This window comes from Plecotus auritus (assembly GCF_963455305.1).
Source record: "Plecotus auritus genome assembly, chromosome: 5".
In the NCBI taxonomy this organism is placed as follows: domain Eukaryota; kingdom Metazoa; phylum Chordata; class Mammalia; order Chiroptera; family Vespertilionidae; genus Plecotus; species Plecotus auritus.
Genome location: NC_137776.1, coordinates 158852280 through 158869262, shown reverse-complemented (window position 1 = coordinate 158869262; position 16983 = coordinate 158852280). Strand labels below are relative to the sequence as shown.

The 16983-nt window shown below is 50.5% G+C and overlaps 1 protein-coding gene across 5 annotated transcripts in view; it reads left to right on the top strand.

The window, feature by feature from the left end:
• The window catches only part of TBC1D2 (TBC1 domain family member 2), a gene marked incomplete at its 5' end in the record, with an annotated part of 42776 nt that overhangs the window by 15460 nt on the left and 10333 nt on the right, over positions 1–16983 (top strand). For 4 of the 5 annotated variants that reach the window (XM_080669380.1, XM_080669384.1, XM_080669381.1 and 1 more), the window contains 4 exons: positions 875–1008; positions 4052–4248; positions 10717–11112; positions 16470–16580. In XM_080669380.1, coding sequence (XP_080525506.1) covers positions 875–1008; positions 4052–4248; positions 10717–11112; positions 16470–16580 — 838 coding nt within the window. Of the gene's footprint in view, positions 1–874; positions 1009–4051; positions 4249–10716; positions 11113–13843; positions 13924–16469; positions 16581–16983 lie in introns of those variants that run through there. The other variant, XM_080669382.1, reaches the window with a different exon arrangement.

Genomic DNA, 16983 nt, shown 5'->3' with positions numbered 1-16983 from the left:
CTACTTTCATATCTTTGCAAAGGGAAAAGAAAAACTCAATTGAACTGTCTTTTTATCTGACTCACTATGAATTTCTCTGTGGTCTCTGGTCCTAAGTCAGCCTTTGGTGCTACCTACAAACCAAACATGTATTAAGATTGCACTCTGGGTACAGACTACCCCAGTGCCAGGTGCCAGCAGGCATGCAGGTATGTTAGTGCCCAGCTCGTGAAGAAAAGACATCTCATTATTCAGCCTAGGCAAGTACTTGGTCACAAGGTGGCCCATTCATGAAGTACAGTGAGCTCCTTGAAGGCCGTGTGGTGACCAGTGAAGGCTTCAGAGAGAACACATGGGAGCAGGGAAAGAAAGCTAGAGAAGGATGCCAGGAGATGTTCGGAACTCTTCTCAGCAGAAGTAGGAAGTACAACAATCTGATGATATCTGAGCCAGGTAGTTATAAGACCAGATGAAGGTTTTAGGAAAGTTAGTTTGGCAAGTCCATTCAATATTCATTCAACATATATGTAGCGAGGGCCCTCTATATTTCAGGCACTGTTCTATGCATTCAAAGTACTTTGTTGAACAAAACAAACACCCCTACCTTCAATGCTTATACTCCAGCTGTGGGGTTGGGGCAGGGGAGTCAAGCTTATATTGTTTATAAGCAACATTGTGGAAGGTGATAAGCAATGAAATGATGGAAAGAAGAGTGGTGATGGGGATCAGGAGTGCCTCGGTGGGGTGCATCATGCAGGGTGCCTGGCGTCTCGCAGACTGATCAGGCCATGAATAGGGGTAGGATACAGCCTGAACTCTAGCTGTGGCAGCCAGCGGGGAGGAAAGGGGCAGAGTGGCAGGGCTGTTAGCCTCATGCTCCTCTGTTTCCCTTCAGAAACACGATGTGCAACATCCGGGGCAACAGGCAGGCCCAAGGAACAGGCCATGGACCTCCAGGGGAAGATCCTCTGCCGAGCAGCGAGCCCCAGAAGGAGGAGCGGCCCTCATCCCCTGACCCCAGTGCCCCAGGTGAGCCTCTGCCCAGGGCTGAGCTACCTTCAAAAACTGAGTGCCCTTCTCCCCAGAAACCAGCATTTGTGCTTCTCTGTCAACCATGGGACTCTCCAGGGCACTCCTCCTGGGTTTATGGGTCTGGTAGCAATGAGTGATTATTATTGTGAAATATACATAACATAAAACTTAACCCGTTTCAGGGGTGCAGTTCAGTGGCATTAAGTACATTCACATTCTTCTGCAAACACCACCACCATCCATCTCCAGAACTCTTCACCTTCCCAAACTAAAACTCAGCCATGATTCTTGAAGTAATAAAGGAAAATCTCACTCACTTTCTTACTTTTTTTTTAATTTATAAAGAAAGGATATAAAAAATGCCTTTCTATGGTGATTAAAATTCGTCAGCTCTGCCTGAAGAAGCAGAGCAGATGGCCTTTAGGTCCCATCCAGCTATGATATAGCACTTGATTGTTTCTTTCACAAAATGGGAGTGACCCACACCATCGGGGGTGGCAGAGAGGATGCCTGGGCCATGTAGAAGTGACTCTAGGAAAGGTGCCCCGTGGGAGCAGTGCCTGGGGAGACCCCGCAGGTTACAGGAACAGTGCAAGAGAAGATCGGGACCATGGTGAGTCAATAATAATAATGAAGCTAGCACTTACATATAGTAGTTATTTGTGCCACTAAGCACTTTGGGATGGGGGTGGGAGATAATATTTGTATTAGGATATAATTCACATACCATACAGTTCAGTGGCTTTCAGTATATTCAGAGTTATGCAGCCATCACCATAGTCAATTCCAGAACATTTTTAATACCCCCCGAAGGAAACCCTATATCCCTCAGCCATCAGTCCCAATCTCCACCTCCCTCCAATTCTAGGCAACCACCAATCTACTTTCTATCTCTGCACACCTGCCTATTTTGGATAGTTTATACAAATGGAATCGTACAACATGTGGTCCCTGCTGTCTGGCTTCTTGCACTTAGAACCTTTTCAGGTTTCAACCATGTGCACTAATCACTTTACTTGCAGAAGCTGTTTAAACTTACAACAACCTGAGCGGCAGCTACTGTTGTTGTTCTCATTTAGTAAGCGAGGGAACCAAGGACAGGAATGTGGAATGACTGGCTCACGGCCGCACAGTGAGTGACAGACCAGGATTCAGGCCCAGCACTCGGGCCCCACACTGCAGCCTGAAGCCTCCTTTTCTAAATCAGTGATTTTTAAAACTATATCTTTATTGCCATGAAATCTTGATGCCATGAACAAAATCTAATATACAAAGCAGATAAAAGCTGAGTTGGGTCAGGGGTGGGAGTCTCGGTTCTCCTCAGCCCCCATCCTCTGCCCTTCCCAGTCAGCCCTGAGGCATTCCCATGAAATCCTAGGACACTGATTGAGAAATGCTGTCTTGGGCCTCGTTTTCTCCAGCTGTAAAATGAGCTCAGTGATCCCTATGCTTCCTGCGTGCAAGGCTGGTGGGCAGCAGTGTTTCAGAGGTCAGCAGGCCTGCAGGGCTGAGCCGCACAGTCTGGCTCTCCCAGAGCCCTGGACCAGGAAGGAAACGGCCTGGCATTCCTCGGAGCCCTGTGGCTGCTCTAGCCTCAGGTCACCCAGATTTCTCTGAAGTCTGGAAATAAGACCGATCTGTTCTTATACCCAACAAGTTCAAGGAGTTTCTGGTTCCTGTCACCTACTAGTTCTTTATCTGTTCAAACCCGTTTGGCTGTCCCTCAGCCTGGGCCCCAGAAGAAAGATCATTCAAGTTGTCCTCCAAGCCCTACCTGTCCTCTCCCCTGGGATCCCACACCACATCTTTATTTTTCACACCTTAGGCTCAAAAGAATCGGGGATAGCTTATTAAAATGCATATCTGGGGAAAGAAAATGACTTATTAGGGTTAGAAAATTTAGATAAGATCCTTCAGAGTAGCCAAGGATGGGCAGCAAATGTGGCTCTGAGCTTCTCAGCAGCCACGCAAAGAGAGAGATACAAGTGGTTAGATTATTCCCAGGGTCCACAAGAATAAACACATACTCTCTTGGAAGAAGCAAAGCCTTTTCTGGCACTGAGGGCTGAGGAGAAACTCTGCTGGGGCCTCATAACAGCCATGATGTGTCTGTGCCATGTAAACAAGATCCTCAAGGTCCCTTAATCATATAATCAGGCCATTAAATGTCCCTGGTTGCAGACTGATGGCAGAGCCCTAAAGCAAAGGCCAGGGACAGGGCAGGACAAGGCGGCTTGAGTGAGTGGATTTGATTTAAGAATAAAATTTGGCACTGGTCGGCAATGGTTTTTAGTAAAGAGCCAAATAGTCAATATCTGAGGCTTTGTGGGTCATGTGGTCTCTGTTGCAAGTATTTAGTTCTGCCCTCTGTTGCAAGTATTTAGTTTTGCCCTTGGGCACAGACAGTGCCCAAATGAAGGGGTATGGTTGTCTCCCAATAAAACGTTATTTACAAAAGCAGGCTGTGGGCTAGATTTGGCCTGTGGACCATCAGTTGCTAACCCTGGATCTAGAGGAAATAAAAGGACTATGCAGCCTCTAGGGAAATAGGTCTCCTAACTTAGCTTATAGTAAGAATAAAAGAAGAGTTTGAGCTGCTCTCTGGGGAAAGAATGCAGAGTACAGATATTCCATATTCCTATCAAGAGACAGGTCTCTGTACTTTGAAAGTTGCTCAGAAGGTAGAGGTGGAATCCTGACATAAGAAACAAGACATTCCTTCAGGGCTTGTGACTGAGGGGATGACCACCTGGCAAACATAGCCCATGCAGGTGGGGATCTGAGAGGATGGGCTGGTGACCTGGCCAGCACAGTGTAAATAATGTTTAGTTAGTCCAGCCCTGTACAGACTGCATCAGCTTCACCTAGGAATTAGAAATGCAGACTCTCAAGCCCCACCCAGGCCTGTCGAATGAGGAGCTCAGGGTGTAGGGTCCCACAGTCTGCGTTTTACCAAGCCTTCCAGGTGCTTCTGCAGCAAGCTCATTTGAGAACTGCCAAAGCCCCTGGTCATAACCTCTGTGTTTCTCCTCTTGATCAGGGAAAGATTCAGGGGAGACTCTGAAGCCTGCACCCAAATCCTCTCTGACTGCCAATCTCATTCAGAAAGCCAAGCGCCAGAATAACACCTTCCCGCTCTTTGCTGAGGGACTCACACGGAACCGAACTGTCCAGGAGAAAGCCTTAGCCTTGGAGCAACAGGTTCTGATGCTTACCAAGGAGTTAAAATCTCAAAAGGTGAGCTCTGGCCCCAGGCTCCAGGAGACCTCTCTGGGTGTAGGCCAAACTGTGGTTGGTTGAAAATGCTGTGCTGTTGATTACTCAGGGACACGCTGTCACTCAAACAGAAGGCCGCTAATGGCAGGGTCTCTGGAGACCTACTTTAATAATTGCCTCTCAGGCCCCTTCTGAAGGACTGTGCATGGTCTGCCCCCACACCTGAAGAGGGACAGTGTGGAGGAGGTTGACCTGGATGCAGGGTCCTGGGAGGTGCCACCAGAGGGACCAGGGATCTTCACCAGGCAGCCGGTAACTGGGCAGGATTTCTGAAGGACTATCAGGACAGAGGGAGCAGGCAGTTCCTTTGGCCCTGGGGCTGAGTCAGGCTGAATAGGGAACAATAGCAGGGAGGAAGATTTAGGCTTAATAGAGAAGTTAATGATAGCAGTTTTAAAAAAGAAAGCTGCATGTTCATTGTAGAAAACAAATCACATGTATACACAGAAATGAAAATCATTAAAAAGCCTACAACCCAGAGGGTAGATCGTGTTCCCACCCAGGGCTACCTCGTGAAGCAGTGAGGGCAAGGGCGGCTGCAGCACCGTCAGCAGCCTCTCTAGCTAGAGCAGTGCCTGATCCCTGGACCAGCACAGCTTAAGTCCCAAACCCAAACCCAAGCCTAGGTTTGAAAAGAAATCTGGAATGTAAAGACCACTTCTCCTTTCACCATATCTTACCCTTCTTTCTAGGAAATCTGGGTAGCCTCCCTTGACTTTGGCCAGTCCTTCTAAGGCATTATGAATTGTCAGATGAAGCTGAGAGGCCCTGGGACACTGATATTTCATTTAGGTTTGCCCCTAACAGCTCTGCAGCCATGGAGGACCATTCTTCAGTAAATGAAGGCGAGATCTTGGAGATTAGTAAGGGCCACCCAGGCTGTGGACAATTCCCCTGAAATCAGAGTGAAAATGTCAGGAGGAAGTTGCTCAAGCATTAAGGAATTAGACTTTGTTATTGGTTCACTTTCCAGCAAACCTCATTCCTGTTCTCGAGCAGGTAGTAGGAGGAGAGCAAGTCTTGTGGGTTAGCTTTTGACCCACAATGTGAATGGATTTGCGTGCTCTCTGACCCATCTCACAAATGCACTTTGGTCTAGTGGGTAATTCAGAGCACAGACCTTTAAATAAGATGGTGCATACTACAATTCAAGCCCTGAGCGAGTCTCTTAACCTCTACAGCCTCAGTTTCCTCCTCTATAAATGGAGTAACAGCCATGTTTCCTCGAGAGGCCTATCAGATTCATAAAGCCTGACTGATGCCTGGCCAGCAGTTACCCAGCAGATTCAGGCTTTGATTTTTTTGACTACTGCTAGCATTCCCTGCCTTTTTTGCTGATTCCTTCCGGCCTTTGAAGGAATGACACACATGCCTGAGGGGCTCTGAGAAGAACGCTCCTGAGGAGTTATGGGACTCAGACCTGAGCTGTGAGGGCTTCCAGGAAGTGTGTTTGTGGGGCATAGCAGTGAGGACAGAGGGCCGGCCTTCATTCATACTAGGAAGGGGGATCCCCAGCCCTGCTAACTCTGAGGTTTCACCTCCAGCCCAGACACCAAAACCAAAGAGGGGAAGAAGAAAAGGAGACCAATTCTTGGCTCAGAGAGGGCAGAGGCTGGCACAACCTTGGGATGCCGAGCCGTAGGGACTCAGAAATGCAGGTTGGAGAGCAGCTCTCCATCTCACCCTCCCAGTTCAGTGCCTCAGCTGGGAAAACAGCTCCCTGGACCTCAGGGCCCACATCTACCAGATGACTCTTCAGTGGGAAGGCACTATCTTTCTACCTGAGGCCACAGGGGACATGGGAGCTGGGGTCGTGTTCTAGCTCAGACAGACAGGTGGCCATTGCCAGTAACTTTAGTGATCCTTTATGAATTTGTATCTCAAACTCCGTTGGATGCTATGGAGGGCCCTGGTCTTTTTCTCCAGGTTCAGGGCTTTCATCACAGGCTTCCTCCTCCATGGTCTCATGGTACAGCCCAGTATCAGACAAAACTGCTCTTCAGAAAAAATGGCACAAACTCTCTGTGCCTCCCCTGTGTCATATTAAACAACAGGGTGACTCCAATACCCATTAAGTCATTATCTATCCCAGGCCCCTGAAGTGCTGGCCCCACAGAGTTTTGGACTCCAGAAGATATTAAGTACCAGATGCTCGGCCAGCTGACTCCGGCTCGGTGCCCTTGGAGGTGGCAGGATTGTACCCAGCCTGAAGGCCGTCTGCTTTGGCAGGTGGAAGCCTGTTGTTTGTGGTGCTGTTCACCATCTGTTGGCTGCTGGGAATGAGGGACTCCTCCCGAGTCCTGCCTGGGGCCCTGTAGGGCCAACCTAGCTCACTCAGGATGACTTGGTGAAGGCATGTACTTCATTTGGGAAACTGTGGGAGCAAAGAGCAACCCATTATTTCCCTAGAACCCCAGCCAGAATTCAGAGTACACTCCCACTGCACAGGATGCAGACTTTAGCGTGCACTCCACATGACGTGGACAAAAGCAGCTTCAAAACGGATGCATCACAAGCTTCCATTTTTGTTTTTAATATTTCTATATGGTGTGTATGTGAATTTTTGTTACTGGCATATTTCACTTACCGTAATGTCCTCAAGATTCATCTGTGTGTTGTATGTGGCAGGATTTCCTTTATTTTTAAGACTGAATAATATTCTTGTGTGTGTGTGTGTGTGTGTGTGCACGTGCGCACACCACATATTACCTGTTCACCATCAATAGACACTGGGTGGGTTGTTTACACCTCTTGGGTATTGTGAATAATATTGCCACAAACATAGGTTATTTTCATTTTTAAAGAAATTGAAAGAAGCATTTCAATGCAAAATCCATGGACTACTCATCATGGAGAAGTGAGGGATCCTGGATTAGGAGTTGGGAGCACTCTATCATGCTGTGCTTTTCCACTCATGGAGATCTACCAGGTCCCTTTAGTCCTCTCCCTTCTTGCTTCAGTCTCCATTTGGCTTCATCTCCCATCCCTTCCTTTCTCCCTATCTCACTGTGGGGCAGGGATTCTGGGGTGGGAGGAGAGCCTCCTGGGCTGGTGTCTTGGTCTTGGATTCTGAGAGCCAGATGTGGGGTGGAGAGACAGCCAGATGTAATGAAATGGGCTTCAGAGTTGACTCTCCCAAAATTGAGGGCGGGGGGAGGAGGGCAGGATCACTTGATTCTGAGCCTCAGGCAAGTCTTAGCTGTGGTCTGTTGGTATTTCACTGGCAGTTACCAAGGTGATCTCCAAATCTCAGCTGAACCAGAAAATGATTGGGCTTCTCAGTTTATCCTGGAGCCACAGGAATGTTAATCTCTCTCAGCAGGGCCCTGGGAAGTGATTTCTTCATTCCTGACATTCTGGTTTGGTTTGCAACCCTCCCCCACTTCCTGCAACACCCAAGCTCCTTACCTGCTCTTGCATTCAGCTGGGGCTTTGCTTGCATTCAACCGCAGACCACTGGTTGTCTGTGAGGTCTGAAAGGTTGGCGACCCCTGGTTTAAGGAAACCTTTGGAGCAGCGGTCACCAACCGGTGGTCCATGGACCACTGGTGGTCCGTGAGGTCCAAAAGGTTGGCAACCGCTGGTCTGGAAAGCCTTCCTCACCATCATCTCCCACCTGCTGACCCTCATCTCCCTCCTGCTGCTTGGCCATCTCTGGCCCTTTCCATTCTTTAAACTGATCTGCCTTTCGGTAGAAGGTGCTGATCTTCCCACCGCCACCCCAAGCAGAAGTCATTGCTCTCTGCTCTGGGCCCCCACAAACGCCTTGCTTTCCACAGTTGTAGGAAATTGCTCTGCTGGTGGTTCACCTTCGCTCCCACCTGCCAGTCCCTTTCTGAGCCCCAGCAGTTGGCCCAGGGCTTTGCACTCGGTGGGTGCTTGATGAAGGTTGGATGGAAGAGAGAAGCAGAGAAGGACAGTCACTAGTACTGAGGTGTCAGAAGATGCACACTAATTTTGTCTTGTCATTAATTTATTATATAAAGTCATGATTTGGGGCAGTTCTCCAAAATAGAATTGTTCTTAGCCAAGAAAAATAAATTAAGTGCTTTAACATAGATAGTTACCACCTGGGAGCTCAGCATGTCCCACCTATTGCTAGTGGAAGTGGGCTTCTTGCAATGTCACGAGAAAATGAAATTTCTGAGACTCACACAGGAGAATGAGTGGCATTTATTTGCACTCATTAAACCCCTGAGTTTCCAAAGTCTCCTCTCCTCTGTCCACCATGGAAGATGTGTAGCTGTGTCCTTAGCAGAGCTAGGATTAAAGCCATTGCCCAGAGTCCCTATTCCACATTTGCATAGTCCACTCCAGCATCAGGCAGTGGTCAGCAAACTCATTAGTCAACAGAGCCAAATATCAACAGTACAACGATTGATTTTTCTTTTGAGAGCCAAATTTTTTAACTTAAACTTCTTCTAACGCCACTTCTTCAAAATAGACTTACCCAGGCCGTGGTATTTTGTGGAAGAGCCACACTCAAGGGGCCAAAGAGCCGCATGTGGCTCGGGAGCCGCAGTTTGCCGACCACGGGGCTAGCCTAACTTGTGTTCCAGCTGCAGTCCATCAGTCCATTGCGTATGTGGTCTGCATGGCCCAGGACCATGCAGCTTCTAGGAACATGGGCAAATGTGGGAAACAGGAGCAAAACCAGAGGAACAAGAGAGAGAATTCCTTTGGGGATTTTAACCTCAGATTTTGAGTCTGCAGCAGCCCCACCCCCTCTGGCCAGTGATCTGTGTTCCAGGTTAGACTGACAGGCTCCTTCCCTGGGTCACCCCGACCTTACTGCCTGTGCATCCATCTCCCCCAGTGGTTTTCAGGGAATGAGCCGGTGGTTCCCTGGGGAGTGGGAAATCACAACTTCCTGGCGGAACTGCCCAGATGGCCATGCTTATAGTGTCTGGCCTTCCCTTTGCTCCTTTCCTATTATTAATAGCTAGCTAATTACAACAGTGTCTGATGCAGTTAATGTGTCTCCAGGAAACTGTGTTTTTCCAGATGATGCTGATACGGAGCACAGCATTGGCCTAAAGCCCCTCCATACAAGGTTCATGAGGTTTGAGGTTCATGTGGTGCTGGTGGCTAGGCTGCCTGGCTTCTGATCATCTGATCCTGGCCCTGGATGAAGCCACACCGTGCTTTGGGGCAAGAGAGGTCCTTGGGAGGGTGAAGGCTCCCAGTCATGGGGAGCCAGGCCGAGCTTGAGTTTCCGTGTGAATCACATGCTTCGCCAAGGAGTAAATTGAGGTCTGTTGCTCTCTCGCACTCCCTTGCTCCAGCCTTGCAGGCATTGCTTGGTGGGCTTAGGGAGCTGGGCACAAATGGATTGAATGAGGCTCTCTGTGTGTGCTTAGCATGAGGATTGTCAATGTGTTTCCTCTCTATTGCTATCTCAGCTCGTAGCACCTGCTTGGATGCTCTATTCAGGATTCTGAGGCCTCAGTTCGGCTTAGCAGGAAGGAGTGTTGAGGTTAATGACCCCTACCACAGGAGTGAGAAGAGGGAAGAGCAATGCCCGTGTGCCATGGCACCCTTACTGTCATTACTGACCAAGCACAGGCCTTGGAGTCTGGATAATTTGGGATTAAATTCCACTCTACTCTGCTGGGCCTCAGTGTGGTCACCTCCAAAATAGACAGGTATTACTGAGGATATGGGCTCAGCTGCTGTAACAAAGAAGCCTCAAAGTACTATGGCCTAAACCAGTGGTCGGCAAACTGCGGCTCGCGAGCCGCGGTTTGCCGCTCTGTTGACTAATGAGTTTGCCAACCACTGACCTAGATTCTCGATTCCAATAATTACAGGCTATTGTTGTTCCTTGTGATTAAGCCCCTATCCCAGTGGTCGGCAAACTTATTAGTCAACAGAGCGGCAAACAGCAGCTCGCAAGCCGCATGTGGCTCGCAAGCCGCAGTTTGCCGATCACTGGCCTAAACCAATTTGGAAGTTTATTTCTCTCTCACATTCTCATGGAAGAGCCCAGAGGTAAATGAGCAGTTCTGAGCTGGTGGGGCAACTCTGCCATCCTCAACATGCAACTTCTGCTGGGAGCTCCACATGGCTGCTGTAGTTCTTGCCTTTTCCCAGCCAGAAGGAAGGGGAACCGGACCAGGGAGCATATGTGTAGTGGTTTCAAAGGTATATATGACCCAGAGCTGCCCACATCCGGTATAGGTTGAATTGTCGCTTGGTCACACCCAGCTGTAAGCTTAGCTGGGAAATGTAGTCTTGAGCTGAGAAACCATGTGTCAAGTTAAAACTCTTGAATGGAAAAAGAGAAAATGGGGGCTGAGATGAGATGACCAAGAGGATGCTGCTGGCCACCCCTTGGGGCCGTTAGGAGAACTGGTGAGAACACATGCCTCACCTCTGGCGCCTAGTAGTCCTTCCCCGAGCTCACAGGCACTTTGTTTCCCTGTCCAGGAGCTGGTGAGGATCCTGCACAAAGCTCTGGAGGCCGCACAGCAGGAGAAGAGGGCAACCAGCGCGTACCTGGCGGCGGCCGAAGACAAGGACCGGCTGGAGCTGGTGCGGCACAAAGTGCGGCAGATCGCGGAGCTGGGCAGGCGGGTGGAGGCCCTGGAGCAGGAGCGGGAGAGCCTGGCACAGACGGCGAGCCTGCGTGAGCAGCAAGTGCAGGAGCTGCAGCAGCATGTGCAGCTGCTCATGGACAAGAACCAGGCCAAACAGCAGGTCATCCGCAAGCTGTCTGAGAAGGTCACCCAGGACTTCATGCATCCCCCTAACCCGCTCCTTGTGCCCCCAGACGCTGCCGACAGGGACTTCCTGAGCCAACAGGAAAAGATGGAGCATCTGAAGGTAGGGCCATGCCCTCCAGGCCCAGCAATAACCCTTACTACTGGAATGTTCGTATTTGAAATAGATGTTGGTAGAAATATTGCTACATACTTTCTGACCTTCTTAACCAGAAGGCCCAATGCAATTTGATCTTTTCATGGTGTCCTAGGCTGAAAAGGAAAGGTATCTCTAGCTTAGCAAATTAGGAAGAGCCCATGATGGGTCAGAACTCCCGAGGACTAGACCAGCTATACACCTGGGGCCTGGCCTGGTCGGATTCCTTGGGTGTCACGCTGATGCCCTGGGGAGCCCCCATGGTTCCAGAGCGGCCCTCCCCCAACAGTCCTGCACACAGATCAGGTGACCTGTGGCTGGCTGTGAGCTGCTCACAATGATGGCACTAATCCCTGCTCCTGCGCCACGTGCTTCACCTGCATCCCTTCATTCAGTCCTCGGACCAGTCCTGTGACGCAGTCACTTGTGCGCTCCATGTGCTGAGGCAGTGGGGGAATTGGAATTGGGTTGGAGCACACGTTTCTGACTAGTCTGTCTGCTCTGCTGCCATCCAGCTTTGCCTCTTCTAGCTACTGCCTCCCCCTCACCCAGGATGTGGCCCTCGCCAGGGAAAGGCTGCCCCAGCCCATAGGCTCCAGTTGTAGCATGGGAAGCAGGAACTTTATTTTAGGTGATATGCCTGCCATGGGCTGCCTCGTCCTCTCTAGAGGGTGGTGACAAGAGCTGCCAAACAGTTGGAGGCCTGAGGCTTGGGGTGGGTGCTCACAGTCCCACTGTCCCTGAAGGCAGCCAGATAACCAGCCAGGCCTGCCCCAAACCCTGCCACTCGCAGCCACACACACATGCATACGTATAACGGGGAATTCCTGTGCTGCTGCACCAGAGAACTATTCTGGGGAGCGGGAGAGAAATCCAGGTGCTTTTGAGGGGGCAGGGTGGTGTGGAGGTGCCGTTGTTAGGAGGATAAAGGGAGACAACAGAAACCCAGGTTCCTTTCCCTTCCTTCAGCATGAACAGCCACATGACCCGTCTGAGTCTTCTTCCTTAAAATCAGAGATTTTGAGTTCAAAATGAAAACAAAATCCTTTCAAGTGCAGATGCAGCTAGGTTGTCAGGAAGCTCTCCGTCCTCCACACAGCAGTGAAATGGCTTCTGCAGATTGCTCTCCTGCCCAGCTGGCCCGTCCCGCTGGAGGCCACTGCTGAACACCCACCCAGCAGCCTGGAGATAAGAGCGATGGACTCGCTGGAGGCTTCCCGCCTGCCCCAGGGAGCTGACTGGCAGCCTGGACTCACCTAGGAGACTGGGCGTGCCTCTGAATTTGCATGTGCAGGAATTTATCAGCAAGCCCAGGCATGAGGAGCCTCTGGTTATGATTCACATCAACCAAACTTGTATTTGTAGCTGATCCTCAGAGGCCCAGCGTCTTGTGCTAGGAAGAGTTGTATGTCTAGAGTTCGTAGCTGTTTGCCATTTTCCTGCTTGCCCTGTGATTGAGAATAGCCAACTTCAAGAAAATGCCCCCTTATTGTTGAAGCTGTTTGAGAGTAGAATCATCAACCTTGAATATCAGAGTGGAAAGACTCAAAGATCTAGTCTGCTCCTCCCTCCCCCTCTCCTCCCCACTACCTCCCACCCCCCGTTTTCTGGCAGAGACAGCAAGTCCTGGAGACGTGAAGGGACTGGTCCAGGGTCACACAGCATAAGCAGCAGAGTCACAGCTAGACCCCAGGTCTCCCCACACCCAATCCACTGCCTTCCCCACTAGCACATGGGCTAGTCCACACATCATTCCCCAAAGAAATTTCCTAGGTTCCTGATCCCTGTGAAGGCAGGCAGGCAGACTCCTTCCTCCGGTCTGTCCCCTGTCCCCTTTCTCTACTTGTGTTTTCCTCCTTTGCTTCACTGGTGACTGTCATGTGGCTTTTCTCTCTGAGATCTCTCTGTTTCCTTCCTGCAGTTCTGAGCCAAGAAGAACACTCAAGGGCGGGGCGATGAGCTGAATGGGAAGGTGCCTCTCCACCCCACACCCACAGCTGTTCCAGGGGTGCTCAACCCTGCCCTCCCTCTCTACCCGATGCAGCATGTCCCTGGGCCTGGGATGAGGAAAGAGGGATGGGAACAGGAGGCAGGACTAGGTGGTGGTGCAGAGCACACTCCAGCAGCAGACTCCAGTGTCCTTTCACCCGGCAGTAATTTTCGGTTCCTACGGTGGACTGCACACACCTGGGTTTGTCCTGCCTCCCTCCGTACCATCTGCATGACTGAGGAGAACTTACCTCTGTGCATGTTTCCTCATCTGTAAAGGGAGAATGTTAATACTTCAGTACAGCGCTGTGGTCAAGATGAAATCACGTACGATAATGAATGTGGGGCGAATGGGCCTGGCACATAGTGGAAACTCAGGTGGCTGGCAGTTCTTCTCACTTGCCTGGAGTCTTGTTCATTTTCCCGGGCACTTGGGAAGAATCCACAGTAGCAGCAGCCAGAGATCTTCTCTCAGCAGGTGGAGGGAGTGCAGTGGGTAAAGTAGCCCTCAGAGAGGTGAGAACTCCCAGAGGGAGATGGCACATGCACTGCGCTTGCCCCATGCCATCCTTGCACCAAAGGGTCTCAGGTTTGATTCCCAGTCAAGGGCACATACCTGGGTTGCAGGTTCGATCCCTGGCGCCAATTGGGGCACATGCAGGAGGCAACCAATTGCTGTGTCTCACATCGATGTTTCTCTCTCTCCCTCCCTCCCTTTCACTCTTTCTAAAAAGCAATGGAAAAATATCCTCCGGTGAAGATTAACAAAAGAAAAAAATAAAAGAAAGGGTGAGTAACTTGTCCCAGGCTCAGTAGTGAAGGCAGGATTTGTATCCAGGCAGTGTGGCCCTGGAGTCCATGTCCTGACCGCCAGGCAGCACTGAACTCGGGCAGCACCTGCGTCATTGACATGTTGTTATCATACCACCGGTTAGGAGAGGGCAGACGAACCTACGTGCGCTCAACCAGAAAAATACCAAGGACAACCTTAAAGGGTAGGACTAGACTTTTGACTTCCAGGTGGATTCCAGTGGGGAGGGAGCTAAGTGCAATGCTGAGGGCTTGGCTTTAGAATCAGACAGACCTGGGCTCAGTCACATTCTACCTTGTACCAACTCTGTGACCTCGGGCAACCAACTCCTACTTTCAGAGCCCGGGAGACCTCATCTGTGCTATTTTCTTTTTTCTTTTCTTTTCTTTTCTCTTCTTTTCTTTTGTTAATCCTCACCCGAGGATATTTTTCCATTGATTTTTAGGGAGAGTAGAAGAGAGAGGGAAAGACAGAGAGAAACATTGATGTGAGAGACACACATTGATTGGTTGCCTCTTGAACGAGCTCTGACCAGGGCCCCAGGCAGGGGAGGAGCCTGCAACCAAGGTACATGCCCTTGACCGGAATGGAACCCGGAACCCTTTGGTTCACAAGCCAACACTCTATCCACTGAGCTATTTTCTGAGCTGTTGGGAGGATTATATGAGATAACGTGGTCAGCGTGGGGGTGGGGAGGTGATGGCCAGGGGAACCTGCATAGCCTGTGTTCATGAGTCTCTGACTCTCTAGACACTAAAATGTAAGACTGTCCTGGGAGCGGGGCGTGGTCCTCATGCAGCAGACAGGGAGGTCTGCACCAATCTCACTGTCCCTACCACTCAAGGATACGCAAGTGGGGTCATGAAGGGGAAGCAGGCAGACACTTGCCCAGAAGAGCAGCCAGTGCCCCCGGCAGCAATTCCAAGAGAAGGAGCGTAGATTTTGATCTAGGACAGGGACACAGTTGGCTGGGAAGAGGAAGTCCGGGCTGGGGAGTTGGAACTGCCTGGATCCTGGCCAGGAGGAGAGAGCAGAGTGAAAGCGGAGGGGGGGGGCGGGGGACGGGCCGGGGTTGGGGACAGCACAAAGAGCCCCAACGGAGTGGTGAGCACAGGCCACCCGATGAAGTCAGCCCAGGGCATGTATTTCCCCGCTCAGGAGCCCTGGGAACAGGTGGCCCTCCCACTGTGTAACTAGGCGGAAGGCGGCAGACCCTGCACACAAATTGAGCTTCTGGGCTGGGAGGGCTCTTGGCAGATTGAAGAGCCCCCCAGGAAGGGTCAGGATGGCCTATGAGCTGTGCACAGTTGACCTTTCCTGGTAAGGAAACGCCACAGGCTGGGTGTGATGTTCCCAGTTTCCAGATAAGTCAGGACCTATCCAAGGTCATCCCTGCAATAGTGTCTCTCCCTCACCTACAGCCAGAGCCTGTTCCTGGGACGGAGAGAAGGGTTGAGTGTCAGCTCGTAAATGCCCTGAAATGGCTGGGCATGCTGTGAGAGTGTGTTGTCCATTGCTCCTGCAATGTCCGTCCAAGCAGAATAAAGGCTGAGAGCCATGGCTGTGGCTGCTCCTTCCTGGGGTGCAGGCTCCCACTTGAACCTCTCGGTGCCTGGCCAGCTCCTCCTTGCACACCCAGCAGCCGCGTCTGGCTCTCCCCACCGGACAGCCTGGCTCAGAGAGGTGCATCGCCACCGTGTTCATAATCAAAAACAACACCCGGACTCAAGTCAAAAAACAACAGGAGAAGGATTGTAACTAAGTTATGGTAAATTCACCCAAAAGAATAGTCATCTGACATTAAAAATGATCACTGGGAAGTTTCTGTAGCAACATAGAAAAGTACTTACAAAGTGACACTAAGTAAAAAAATTCTTCACCCAAAACTGTTCAGTATAATTGCAAATATACGCAAAATAGGCTTATTTTAGTAACAAACATTACCCTTCTCCCAGCTCTCCTCTCCCCTCCCCTCCCACCCCCAGCCCTTCACATAGGGAAAGGAGATGGGCTCTGAATCCAAGGGTTTACTACATGGCAGGAAGGGCTCCAGGAGAGAGAACCGGCCCAGGGCTGCAGCTGGATTCAGCAGAAAGAGGGGTGGGCAGAGACAGCACAGGCTCTTGTATGGCCTGCGGTCCTGTTCAGATAAGGACTATTGTGTTAAAATGTTGTGTTTCAGTCCCTGTACTTATAACACATGTGACCTCATAGTCTCCCCGCTGCCCAGTGGGTGGTTGGCATGTGTTCCTTTTGCAGATGAGGAAACAGCCGTCAGTGAGGTCTCCCAGCCAGGAAGTTGGAGCCAGGACTTGAACTCCAGGCTTAGTGCTCTCTTTGCCATTTAATTCTAGGCTCAAGATTAGAGAAGGGGGCTATCAGTCATTCTGCTTAATTTCAGATTTCCTTTTCTGTTGCATTATTGGAAATTTCTAAACAAAGGAAGTGTTGGCAACTCATTTGAAGGTGAGATCAGGGAGATGTTGACAGTGCAAGTCCTTAGCTGCTTTGCCCTCTTCTTCAGGATGACATGGAAGCGTACCAGACCCAGAACCGCTTCCTCAATTCAGAGATCCACCAGGTGACAAAGATCTGGAGAAAGGTGGCTGAGAAGGAGAGGACACTCCTGATGAAGGTGAGAGGTGGGACCCCTCTTCTGGCCATCTCTCTTCCCTCCACCCTTTCAGTCTCCACCATCTCATGCGTCTCCCTCCCTCCTCATTACCTGTCTATTCTCCCTCCCTCCTCATTACCTGTCTACTCTCCCTCCCTCATTACCTGTCTACTCTCCCTCCTCATTACCTGTCTACTCTCCCTCCCTCCTCATTACCTGTCTACTCTCCCTCCTTCCTCATTACCTGTCTACTCCCCCTCCCTCCTCATTACCTGTCTACTCTCCCTCCTCATTACCTGTCTACTCTCCCTCCCTCATTACCTGTCTACTCTCCCTCCCTCCTCATTACCTGTCTACTCTCCATCCCTCCTCATTACCTGTCTATCTCTCTCCTCATTACCTGTCTACTCTCCCTCCCTCCTCA